The sequence below is a fragment of the Odontesthes bonariensis genome, chromosome 4 (assembly GCF_027942865.1).
Source record: "Odontesthes bonariensis isolate fOdoBon6 chromosome 4, fOdoBon6.hap1, whole genome shotgun sequence".
Taxonomy (NCBI): Eukaryota; Metazoa; Chordata; class Actinopteri; order Atheriniformes; family Atherinopsidae; genus Odontesthes; species Odontesthes bonariensis.
In genome coordinates this window covers 40,265,978-40,279,683 of record NC_134509.1, presented here as the reverse complement: position 1 = coordinate 40,279,683, position 13,706 = coordinate 40,265,978, and the positions used below count along the sequence as shown (strand labels likewise).

At 43.9% G+C, this 13,706-nt stretch overlaps 1 protein-coding gene across 3 annotated transcripts in view; it reads left to right on the top strand.

Annotated features, from left to right (window-relative positions):
- The window catches only part of tenm3 (teneurin transmembrane protein 3), a 204,043-nt gene that overhangs the window by 176,514 nt on the left and 13,823 nt on the right, over window positions 1–13,706 (top strand). For all 3 annotated transcript variants that reach the window (XM_075464209.1, XM_075464208.1, XM_075464210.1), the window contains 2 exons: window positions 6,081–6,250; window positions 6,328–6,454. In XM_075464209.1, coding sequence (XP_075320324.1) covers window positions 6,081–6,250; window positions 6,328–6,454 — 297 coding nt within the window. The remainder of the gene's footprint in view (window positions 1–6,080; window positions 6,251–6,327; window positions 6,455–13,706) is intronic.

Sequence of the window (13,706 nt, the reverse complement as noted above, 5' to 3'; positions counted from 1 at the left end):
TTGGGAAAATATCGAACTATGAGATCTTTAAGATATGATGGAGCTCGGTCATTAAGAGCTTTTCTATTCTGAATTTCACAAGGAGCCAATAAAGAGAACTACAGTATGATAATAATAAGAAGAAGATTTTTTTTTATTTTTGAACAGCACTTTATTTCCAGTTAGTATAAAACATCACAGAGTCAACAACAGCTCAGTCAACAAATTAATTTAAGAAGGATGCAAATTTTAATTCTCCATGAGCTACTTGGCACAAGAGCTCCTCATAGGCCCACTGCTGTGCAAAAACATCCACTTTTCCTGTGACTCTGTGGAAGCAAAACTCCAGCTTCCATCTGGCTTTCACGTTGTACTTCCACAGAGTCACAGTGTCAAGGGTCGGCCCTCCCTGTAGTTTGTCCCTACGAGTCAGGTATATTGACATTTTCGCTTCGCCAATTAAAAAATTTAGGAGTTGACACTTTTCTTTCTATACCTAACTCCGCAAATGAAGACAGGCGCTGTAAACATAACACCAAACAGACTAAAAACGTTTAAAAAAACCTGCCAATCTCCTGCACTCAGTAAAAACATGAAAGATGTTTTCGGACAGTCTGCAGAAAGGGCACTCGTTTAAAACACTGTGATTAAAAACAGATAAAAAGGCGTTGGTCGCAATGGCGCCATGTAAAATTCTCCACTGGAGATCTCCAATTCACTTTTTCAGAGGAGGTTTGTATAGAATTCTCCATTGTGGGCTCAGCCCACCCAGCCTCCCGATCCACACACACTCCGCTCTATTGCACAGGCCCGTCTTGTGGACAGTTTTAACACAGTTCATGTATAATGTCTTTTTATTGGCCGTGTGCAGGCTCAACTTCTCCGCTGAGCTCTGCGAACCCAGGCCTCAGGTGGATTTCTGGGTACAAGTCTCTGGGGTCAGGTTCCGCCTCTCCCCTGCTGTATCTAAGGAGAAGGCCTCTCTCCTTCTCTGTCAGCCTCTCCCTCCACAGCTCCAGGCACCTCTCCATCAGTCGGAGAGAGCGCGCCCCCAAAACGGAGTCCAGAGCTCGGCACCACAGATTAAAGGCTCCTTTAACAGCCAGTACAGAGAGTCACACTTCTCACTTCTTTTAACTTTAAACAGTGCCCAGGACTTAAAAGCACCCTGATAAGAAGGAGGCAACCCACTTAACTTAAGAGAATTAAAATCGGTAAAAAACAGAGCAGCATCCAGCCCCAGGTTGTTAACACGCCTGAGTATGCAGCTGGCCACGTCCCTCCACACCAGATCCTCCGGTCCAGTCAAATATCTTTGAAAGAACTGGAACCTGAAGGTGGCTGTCCTACTGGCCAGGTGGACCAGACCCTGGCCCCCCTCATCTCTGGATAAAAACAACACAGACTGAGGTACCCAATGAAACTTATCCCAGAAGAAGTTGATAATCTTAGCCTGAATCTGAGTCCTGGTGGAGGGTCCAGACAGGCTAACCGGTGCCACAATATAGAGGCTACCTGATTATTTAAAACCAGGACCCTCCTTCTGAAAGACATTTGTGAGCGGAGCCACCTCCACTTAGCCAGTTTGTTTTCCACTTTCTCATTAATATTATCCCAATTTTTTTTTTTAAATGATGTTGCTCCCTAAATAAATACTCAGATATTTTAAGCCTTCCCTTTTCCAGGTCAGGCTTTGAGGGAGAACAGGGAGGCCTTCACGCCACTCGCCAACAGCCAGGGCCTCGCTCTTCCTCCAGTTCACCCTCGCAGCAGACACTACAGAAAACTTCTCAATGATAGAGTCTAAAACACACACATCCTGTTGGTCTTTAATAAAAACAACAACATCATCAGCGTAAACCGATAAAACAACACTGCTGTTAAAAACAGGTAAAAACAGGCCTCGGACAGACGAACGTATCATGTGTAGGAGGGGTTCCAGGGAGAGCACATAGAGCATCCCGGACAGGGCACAGCCCTGCCGGACGCCTCTATGCACCCTAAAAGGAGCACACAGGCCACCATTAACCTTCAGCACACTCTCAATGTCACTGTACAACACCTTGATCTTGGCTATAAAACCAGCGCTGAAGCCAAACCTCCCCATGACCTTCCAGAGGAAGTCGTGTTCAACGTGGTCAAAAGCCTTTTCTTGATCTAATGAGATCAATCCAGTGTTTAAGCCTAATGAACTGGAGACCTCCAAAACATCCCAAATGAGGTAGATATTAGCCTCTTTCAGACTGTAGGAACCTTTGGCAGTTCTAATAACCTTTTAATCCGCGGGGCCGTTTTCTCCTGTGTTCGGACATACAGGAACTCGGGGCTATCTCCCTTAGTTCCTATAACTATTTCAGCTCCTTCTCCGAGGTCGGGTCTTTTCATGGTTCTATAGAACGCATCTGACGTAGGTGTGTGGTGGTTGGTAGCTACGCCCCATGTCATGCTATCACGGCTGAAATGTTTACTCATACAACACGGACACAACCGGCGCGTGTTTAATACGTTAAACTTACACATTGTCTCCTTTGTCTGCAGCGCTCTGCTCTCCTTCTTTCATGAAATGAAATGAAAAAGTATCGTCTCCTGACGCTCTCTGTGAGCTCTTCCAGCCTCGATATTAGACGCCCGATGTGATCGTCCATGATTAATATCACCATCATGCAGACCATGAACACGGTGGCCTCCCCGCTCTCCATATTAGCTTCTTTGGGGCTTTGTTTCGTTTTGTTTTGTTGTTGAATGTGGCGCTAAACGGCTAACGTAGCACGTCACTGATGCAGACGGCTGCGCGCGGCGCATCAGTCCCGACCTGGTCCCGACTCATGTGCGAATGCAGACTGAAACAGTTCCGCTGGGGAAGGACAGTTATCAGAACGAAATTCGAGTAGGACAGTTCTGATAACTGCGTTCTTAGAACGACTCTGTCCGAAAGCGGCTATTATCTACCATAGACCTGCCGGGTACACAGTACGTCTGGTCCCGGTGGAGAGTCTGCTCCATGGCTCCTCTCAGCTTATTGGCCAGGACCTTGGACAGTATCTTGTAGTCCGTGCAGAGGAGAGAGACAGGACGCCAGTTTCTCATGTCTTGTAAGTTGCCTTTCTTTGGCAAGAGGGTAATGATGGCTCTCCGACATGATAATGGCAGTGACCCAGACATTAGGCTCTCATCAAAAACATCTAAAATATGGTGGGCTAAGATGTCCCAGAAAGCCTTGTAGAACTCAGCTGTGAGCCCATCGATGCCCGGAGCTTTTGGCCCCTGCATGCTCTGCAGAGCAGCCTGCAGCTCCTGAGGAGCCAGTGGCCTGTCCAGCAGGGAGTTGAGCTCCTCAGACAGCTGAGGAAGTCCAGGACAGACCTCTTCCATCAGCTATTCATTTTCCTTAAAATCACTTTTAAACAATGAGGCATAAAACCCAACAGCCCTCTCTCTGATGAGGCCGGGCTCCGTCAGCTCCTGCCCCGTCTCAGAGAGCAGGGAGTGAACCTGTCTGCTCTGCCCTTTCTTCTTCTCCAACCCGAAGATGTAGCTCGACGGAGCATCCATCTCCGTGATGTTCTGGACCCGGGACCGGACCAGTTTACCCTGTACTTTTGAGTCCAGCAGGTTGGCCAATGCCATCTTTTTAGTCTTGAGGATTTCAATATATCCTCGATTTCCTGTGGACTCACTTGCTCACTCGAGATCCACAATATCAGTCTCCAGATCTCTGACAGATCTGGTGATGTCACGTGTGACATTGAGCGTGTGCTGTTGACATAAAAGTTTAATTTGAACTTTCCCATGGTCCCACCACTGCCTCAAACTGACAAACTCGCCTTTTCTCCGTCTAAAATCATTCCAAAAGAAACTAAAAGCCTCCTTGAAAGATTTGTCGACAGCTAAAACCGAGTTAAAATTCCAATATGCTTTTTTGGGTAAAATATTTCTAATAAAAACCTGACATAAAACCAAAGAGTGATCAGTAAAACCAACTGGTAAAATCGTACACTGTTTTAAAACACCAACTCTATGCTTAAAAACATAAAAACGATCGAGTCTAGCTGAGGAGATTCTGTTCTCACTGACGTGGGACCATGTGTACTGTCTGCAGCCCATGTGCATCCTTCTCCACACGTCCACCAGGTCATGGGTGGAGACCAACTGCCTCAAGGCATGCTGGGATACTGGATGAGGCTCTGCATGATTTCGGTCTAAAATTTCATTGACGGTACAATTAAAATCCCCCCCCAACGAATAAATAATCCTCCGTGCCGCAGCCATTTAAAATGTTGTTCATGTTTTCAAAGAAGTGTTTCCTCTCTGTACCGTTGTATGGAGCGTAGATATTAATAAAGACTAATAAAGATTAATAAAATGCTCAAAGTGAGCCTTGACTAAGAGGCACCTCCCCTCCACAACATGCCGAACATCCAGAGAAGTTGGAGTAAAACTTCTGGAGAACAGGAAACCTACTCCTCCACTGTGGGTGGTGTTATGGCTTAACACCAGCTCCCCTTCCCACTCTTTGCTCCACTCCGCCTCATTCCCAGTGTCGCTGTGTGTTTCCTGAAGAAATAACACATCGATGTGTTTCATCCTTACCGTTTCAAACACTACAGCTCTTTTTTTCATCTCTCTGCCACCATTGACATTAAGACTGCCTACTTTAAAACCATCTATGATGAAGGAGATGTGAAAACACAGACTAAGAACAGTCACTGAAATAAATAGAAATAAAAGCTGTGAGTTCACCATCATTAAAAGCCGAGTTGTTTCCTGACTTTAATCATTTGTTTCTGTAATCTGAATACTTCTTGGTCCGTCAGGTCTGACTCAGCTCTGTGTTTTACCGTGTATCTGGCTGAACTATAAAAACCCTGCAAGTCAGGGAAGTGCTGCTCTAACATTAGACCCTTCATGCCTTTGGTCTGTTGTAGAAAGGATTTCAGTTCTTTAGCAGGATACACCTGAGCAGCCTGCTGGCTGTGGGACAGCTCACTGCTGTCAGACACAGCTGCTACCTGGCCTACCTGCAGCACCTGGCCCACCTGCAGCACCTGGCCCACCTGCAGCACCTGGCCCACCTGCAGCACCTGGCCTACCTGCAGCACCTGTAGCACCTGCAGCACCTGGCCCACCTGCAGCACCTGGCCTACCTGCAGCCCCTGTAGCACCTGCAGCACCTGGCCCACCTGCAGCCCCTGTAGCACCTGCAGCACCTGGCCCACCTGCAGCAACTGTGTCTTTCTCCTTCTCTGCAGTACCGGCCCCGACCGTACGCCGCGCCGCCAGAACGGGGCTTGATTAAATGTCCCTCCTCACCACAACCAAAACATTTAACGGTGGATGATGTTGCAAACAGAATATAATCGAACTCGTCCACACGGACACGGAAGCAGTAATCAAACTCTTCGTTTCTATTGTTGAGGATCATGAAGAGTTGCCTGCGGTCAGCAGGGGGGACTTACAGCCCGACAGAATCTTCCTGATCGGTGACACCACCTTTCTGTGCCTGGACAGCTCTTTAATCAGGAACTCATCACTGATGAATGGAGGCACATTCGACAGTGTGATCCTTGTAGCCGGCTGCGTCAGTGGCAGCACCGGCTCAAACATCCCATTTACTGTGATGCCCGTCTCCACCAGTCTGTTCACCTGCTCCACCTTCTCCACAAACAGGACCAGCGCACTGTTCATACAGGCAGCAGACTTCACACATCCGTGCCCGATAACACCCAGAGCTGCCGGCTCCAATCGTAACGCCGTGCTTCCTGGACAGCATGGAGAAGCCGCCAGACGCCATTGCGGGCTGGGAAGCACACCCAACAAAACGACAAAAAAAAACGAAATTAAACTCACAACACACTACACAAAGTAATCAGAACCGACACAACTAAGGAAAAATTGAACAAAGAAAAACAAGGATAGAGAATAAAGATTAGAAAACCACTTTTATTCTCACTCTTCCTCTGCTCTTCCACTCACACTCCTCTCACACGAAGAAGAAGAAGAAGAAGAACAAGAAGAAAAAGAAGAGAATTTAAAGGTTCAGCTGATCAGATATGAGTATGAGTGTCTTTATCTATTGCTTATTTGCCTCCTCTCACTTTCAGGTAAATGGACGGAACTTACTCTCTGTGGATTATGATCGTACAATGCGAACAGAGAAAATTTACGATGACCACAGGAAGTTCCTGCTGAAGATTATGTATGACACCCAAGGACATCCAACGCTCTGGGTTCCCAGCAGCAAGCTGCTATCTGTTAACTTGACATACTCCAGGTAGGTGTCACTGTAATGTGTTCCTCTGAAATTCTAAAGTAAGTTATAAGACAATATGACTGTATGTGTATATGCAGCACGGGGCAGGTGACAGGCCTCCAGAGGGGTCCTACCACAGACAGGTGGGAGTACGACAATCAAGGAAGAATCATTTCTCGCGTTTTTGCCGATGGAAAGATATGGAGCTACACTTACCTGGATAAGGTAGAGGCCTTTTTCACACATGCACTGCTTTCTATTCATTTGATGGCAACTGAACATAATAGTAGCTTGGATAGGCTCCAGCCTAGAAAATGGATGGATGGATGAACATCAGTCTCATGTCTGAATGTACACCATGCTGTTTTTCCATTTCTAATTGGGACAGAAATCTTACTCAGATAAAGGACCATTTCTTTGTTATTTTCTAAAAACAAGTCTCTATCACTCTATCACTATACATAATCACATCAATTGATTGGTATGTTCAAACTAGACAGTTTGCATCACTCAGTCAAGAACAGCACTGTCCAAACTTTCCTGCGTCGTGTTTTTTTTATATTCATAGTTGATGTGCTTTCCTGTTTTGAGCCAATGGCTCTCTCCAAGACTATCATAGGTATGTTTAAATGAAGCCCAGAGGGACATTAAAAGTGTGACCAATGTGTATATTTCTTTATGAGAGATTGATTAAGCCATGAATGCTGAATATTCAGTTTCTCAATATTGCCTACATGCATACATAACAAAGTAAAGAATAAACAATGTATCGCTTCAAGTGGCCTTATCTGTAAGGCCTTGTTCACGCCACATGCTAACATTTTTCCTGGCTGATGACATCACAAGTCGATGTGGCTCGATACTGGTGCAGCATTGAAAACAGGACAGGCAGGGCTCAGCTGGTAGAGTGGCTGTCTTTCAATCTGAAAGTCAGCACTTCAGTCCCCAGTGGATCCAGATGTCAAAGTGGCATTGGGCCAGACACTGAGCCCCACACTGAGCCCACACTGAGCAGCCCACACTGAGCCCCCCACACTGAGCCCCCCACACTGAGCCCCACACTGCCCCTGATATGTCTGTCAGTGCGAGTGATTAATGCGAGTGAGAAGCACTGTGAGAATGGGTGAATAAGAAGCACATGTAAAGTGTTTGTAGAAGCTATTTAAGCGTGAACCACCTTAAAAAGCTATTTTATTTTTCTTTGTTTTTTAAACTAAAACAACATTCAAATGTTCTCATGAGAACCAACAAAATGCCAACACTCTACATCAGATTGTCATAACTGACAAGAAAAACCAAGACAAGACTTATTGAGACCATGATCAAATACTGGCAGTTGAAATCAACAATATGCATTGTATACAAGGAACCTTCTGCTCATCTTTTTTGTGTTAATTTCTGCACTGAACAAAGTATTCTTCGTTCACTGTCAAGTTATTCTATAATGCGCCAGATTAAAGTGGCAGCAAGTTGCGATCTTTTTGTATTTTTTAGATTTATAATGAGTTTATGTCTGCAAAACATTGATTTTTGAAAGCTGTTCTGCTTGAGTGTATTCCCTCATATTTCTGACACTTCAAGATTTGTTATGATGAGTTACCATGCCAATTCAAGAGTTATTTACAAAAAAAAAACAGCTGATTGAGCTTTCTAAATGCCAATTGAAGCTTTAAAACAGACCACAAATCCCTGGCGATTTGAAGAGAAAGGGCCGTAGATGTCAGGCAGAGGAACAGGCGTTCAGGCTGGGTCGCTCCTCCATACTGCTGGAGAATGTCAGATCACTAACAAATAAAACAGACAAGCTTGGAAAGCTCAGAAGGACACAGAAGGCATATTGAGAATGCAGTATTGTGTTTCACTGAGATGTTGCTGCAGGAGCACATACTGTACGCCTCCCTACCCAGGTTTAAGACAATATGTGTCAACAGAGACATCAGGAGCAATGTCAAAACCAATGTGCTTATTAACAACAGATGTTGCAGTCCTAGACATGTTAATGTGAAGGACAAGATGTGTACCCAGGACACTGAGCTGCGAGCTGTGACTTTACGTCCATATTATCTAAAGAGTGAGTTCATCTATGTTATCAAACTCAAAATCTCAACACATTCATCGGGATTTTTCTGGAAATTTCAACCCCTCCTTCTCTACTACACTTTCCAACACAAATTACCTTTTTTTTAATCTGTTTTTCCATTTATCCATTCATTTTCCATACCCCCTTCATCCTGTTCAGCCCCCGCTATCTGTCCAGACACTCTAAATGAAACTGCCTACAGTACACAGCTGTGAATTAAACCAAGACTAATTAAAGACTCATTTCTGACTAATTACCTTTTTTTTCAGGGGACAACACTGTTAAATATTGTATACTTTGAGGCTTTAGCTGTGTCGACAAGCTAAACTGAGCGGCTGTAGCTCAGGGGGAAAGAGCAGTCACCTACTAATCAGTGGTTTGACTCCCCGGGCCACGTGTTGAAGCGTCCATGTTGCCTACCGATGCGTCCATCTGTGAATGAATGTGTATGAACCCATAGTGAAGCACTGCCTAAGACGTGCTATATGAGTGTATGGGTGAATGTGGCATGTAGTGTTAATGTGCTTAATGTGGTCAACTAGACAAGAAAATCGCCATACATGTCCAGTCCATTTACCATAATCAATTTATGGCACCTGCCAACATACTGAAATTGATTCGTTAAATTTGGTTTAATATATTTTCCTCAGATGCTTTTAGGTCAATCAGTCCAATCTCAAAGGTAATAAAATGGTTTGATGCAATAGTCTACACTGCGTACATTTTAGGAAAAGCCAATTGAGCATTACATAGAATTAAATGTATTTAGGGTTTACTTTTCCAAGTCTGCATCAATGTTAAAGTCACCCATTGCAATGACTTTATTTGAGCTGAGAAAAGGTGCCAGGTGGAGAATACACAACAAGTTGGAGGGGTGTTGTGATTTCCACAAAACTGAGAGTCAGGCACTCATAAGAGCCACAACTGATGTTGAGCCTTGGACTGATAAGTAAACCTGATTTAAAGATAGCTCCCACTCCCCCTCCTCAGCCTGTGGTTTTTGGAATGTAAAAATTTGAAGAGCTCGGGGTTGCTGATTCACTGATGTATAAAAAGAAAGCTTGCCTAGCAAGATTCAGGCTTTGTTGAAGAATAGAGGTGTCCATAAGTGTCCATAGGTGTCCATAGGTGTCCATAGGTGTCCAAACATTGACTTTCAAGCTAGTTAGAATTTTGTATGCTCTATTTTTTGCCTCATATATCATATTTCCATTGATGTCTGCACATGTTTCAATAAATCACTGCACCTACAACCTGTTTTCCCGGAATTGTGTAAAGAAATGAGGACCAGTGTAAGACCTTTGCACAATACTGTATTTGCTGCATTTTCACCCAATCATACATAATCATAATCACAGCACCTACGAGCATTTCAGTGTCTTTTTACAGGGATAGTCAGACATGTGAAAGGGCTTGGGACAGAACTAATGTCATTTCGCTTGGAGGATGAGCCATGGCCTTCATATTGGACAGTCTTCACAGCTCAAGTCCACATAAACATTCAAACCAGTTAAGATATTTACAATTCTGCTTGTAAGCCCAATCTACTTCAAGAATTGCAGGAATTGCAACACAGAGTGTAAATAGTAAGTAACAGTGTATGGCTGCACTGAATTTGCAATTGCAAATTTGCACTAGGACACTCTAGTTTATCAGACTTGTCACCCGATTAATTGTGTTTATGAATTAATGATGGTTGGATGTTACCAAGCATCTCTTAAATGACAATCTTCAATCATAAATGAAAAAGATGAAAGTACAGTGTTCCATTTCAGAATTCCCAAGACATCTTACAGAGAAAGATTAAATGCCCTCCAAAAAGAAATGAACAGTACATTGAGAGTAATAAACAAAAAGTCAAATTTTTCGAATTCATGTTTTTTGTGCAAGGGATTTTTTGGCAGAGGGTCACAGCACAGGGGATGTGGATAGCTCTTCATGGGTTAAAATACACATGAGAAAACCTGGTATGGCTCCTCAGTACTCTTTGCTCAAAACAGTTGCATTGCTTTGTCTATCCACAAAAGTTTACTTCCCTGAAAGTGCTGAACTGTAATGTATTTCCATTGTCTGGATGCAGTAATCATCCACTCACTCCACTGAGCTGACAGGATATGGAAATGAAGTGCAAAATGTTTGATTAACAGGCTTGTATTTCTCATTGTCTTCTAAGGTGGCATTCATGACTAATAAATAAATAATCAACTTTTTTTCTGAAAATAATCTGTTTTCACATTCAACTCAAACAGACACACCAAAAACAGCAGTATATTTTTGTTATGTTTTGTTTTTTTATCATGACAAAAAGATCAGATTGTCTAGTAGTTTGAGATGACTGACACTTCACAGTATAAAGACATTGGCCCTCATTTATCAAACTTGCGTAAGACGAAAAACATGCGTAGGTCGTGTGTACGTTCTTTTCTGCGCAAAGGTTGGCATTTATCAAATCCATCGTGAGCGCAGGAAAGATGAAATCGCCACGACAGGTCTAAGGCCGTGTGCGCACTTTTCCATTTTGACTTGCGGTGACTGCAATAGCATACATAAACAGCAGCGTCACTAGTGCGTGCCTCATGAGTCGCAACAAATCCCTAGGTTAAAATTACAGACTTATCACTTCAAAGAAGCCCCATGTTTTATTTGACTTCAACATAAATATGAACATAAACGCAAATTAAATAAATAAAAAAATTAAACAAGTACAACTCCGTAATTGGAAGAGTGATGGCTCATTATTCAACCGCCTATTTAAGAAGTGATTCTAGCGGCGCGGTAATGGCGAAACGATGGCAGATCTGGCTTTGTTAAGGCGGTAGCATGGTTGCCGCGTCTGTCACGGCGGTGTCGCACCGTGACGTCAAAATGACGTTTCAGGCCTGGCGCTTCCCTTGAAAAGACGGCGCAGCGCGTTGTCGTGCACCAGTCGATTTTTGTAACTTGGCTGCGCCGAGAACAATGAACCGGATGGACCGATGTGAGACCGGCTCAGTCAGGAGGTGCGTTTGTACAGGCAGCTGTACGACACTGCAGTGAAACAGCACAGGGAGCACGTAAACTCCCCAAACTAGCTGACAGTGATGGGCAGAACTTTGGGGAAAGAGGGAGAGTTCTGTAAGAATGTGTGGAAGAAGCTACGGGACAGATACGTTAAGGCAAAGAAGAGGGCAGAGACTCTGTTGATGCCGGGGTCCTTCAAACCTTCACCTCTATTAACTGAATTAAAAAATTAAAATGATCCGAAAACTGCAGCAGTATCATTAATTACAGTATTCTTGCTCTTGACAGCGGCATTGTTTTCTTCTCCACTTTAGTGGTTGTAGAGTAGTGGTAACCTTCACGTAGCAGCGCCACTTCTGTGACGGAGAAAATTGCAACTACTGGCGCATCGACTTGCGCTGCTTGCGCCACTATACATGGCGGGCACAAAATCGTGACGTCATCAACACCGCTCGCGCTAGCAGACGCGGCAACCATGCTAGAGCCTTTAGAGGACCTGAACGCGCGCATCAGGCGCGAGAGAGTGTTCCGGGACCGGCAGGATTTCTCGGGAAAATGATGAGTGGCTTATGAGCCGTACAGGAGAGGCGCTTTAACACTGCGCATACGCAAAGACGTAGCTCCGATCAGGCCAGCCACCCTCTCCTCCAAGGCACTCAAATCCAAACCTGGATCGGAGCTCCCCCCCCCGTTTGTGACATGCTGCGTCGGAGAGCTGCATATCGGACCACTTCTTCCTGATCTTATTGGAGAAAAAGTAAAACATCGTTCAATTTTAGATTTCATTTAATCTGGAGTTTATCACATTTTATTGACCATCACAGTAGGGGAAAATACATAACTCGTCCGGTCTGCGATTTACATCGACAACGCTGTTGACAGCTGACAGCGTTTCTCTGCCGCCTTTCGTCTATCCTGTCGCAAATTCTAGAGGTGCGGCCTTTTGTAGAAGGCGTGGTTAGGATCATTACGATGGATTTCAGCCGCCGGATTTATCAACAGCCGCTCGGTCTTACGATGGGATTGGTGTGGTACACATGTTCTGTAAATCTCACTTGAGCCTCTGCGTACGACGAGTTCTCCGCTCATATCAACGATGCTTTCTACGACGGCTTGATAAATGAGGGCCAGTGTATCCTGACAGAAGGAAAGCCAAACTAGGTCTTCTAACACTTCCAACCCTTTCAACAAAAGTGTTCCCCTAAAGACCAAGGGAAAAATCTATGGGCCATTTAAGTAACATTGACACCTTGTAAATTGTAGTTTATATTGTGTCATATGCATTACACCAAAAATATTGTTGCAGACCAGATTGTTTAACCAACCAGGTCTGGAATGCTGTTCTTTTTCACATAGAAATGTGAATTGGTATTGAAAGGGAGCTTCAATTAGTATAACAATGTATCTGACAGGCTTTCTTTTTGTTAGTTTATTCCACCCATAAAGCAAGTTTGCAAAGCATTAAGCAAATGGGAGAATGTGAGCACATGCCCGCTTGAGTACACTATAAGGTGTACAAATTAATTCAATGTATTGTGCAAACATTTTATGAATTGACATTTTAAGGTTGGGGTGCATATTCCTATTTTGCCATGTGGCACCCCACTAAGCACTGGTTAAAAGGACGTTTAAAAGATTGTTTACTGGTCTGTAGACAGTTAGCCTAAAATTGACCACATTGAGCCTAAAAGTGGAAGTTCTGTAGATGTCTAGGCCTGGTCCGACTAAATTGAGATTTCATCTGAGTTATTCTCATTTTATTCTCAAGGTTGTAATGACATCTTTCAGTCTCCTGCAGCTAAATACAGTTTTATAATTGGTAATAGTCATAGCTGTTTGCCCTTCAAACACATGGTTTGAAATGCAAACAATATGCAGACATTGGGCACATTTTTAACTTCACCAAGCTGGAGCTATAGGACGTGGGAGAATGCATAAGAAATGCCAGATTCATTTCTTTGTCCGCGATGCATAATACCCAAACCCTGAATATGTTTACTAGCATGTAGACATATCCTCAGTTAGCATGTTAAATGTCAAAGATTATTACAGCACTCTGAAAAGACTGAACAAATATAGCTTGGTTTATAGGATTTCCAAGAAAAGCCTCCTCTCTCTAAAAAGACTATGGCAGCAAGAATCAGGTTTGCAAATGGCATCTGAACAATGTCCTATGAACAGACACGACCAAAGTCGAGCTGCTGGGCCAAAATGTGCAGCACCGTGGTTGGTGAAAACTCAACCCAGCATATCAGTGCAAAGGCCTCATACCAACTGACACCAACATGGTGATGAAGGTGCAATGACTTGGGCTTTTTTTGCAGTTGCAGTACCATGGGACTTTTATTGACTCAACCATAAACTCCTAGATTTACCAAAGTAATCTTGACTAAAATG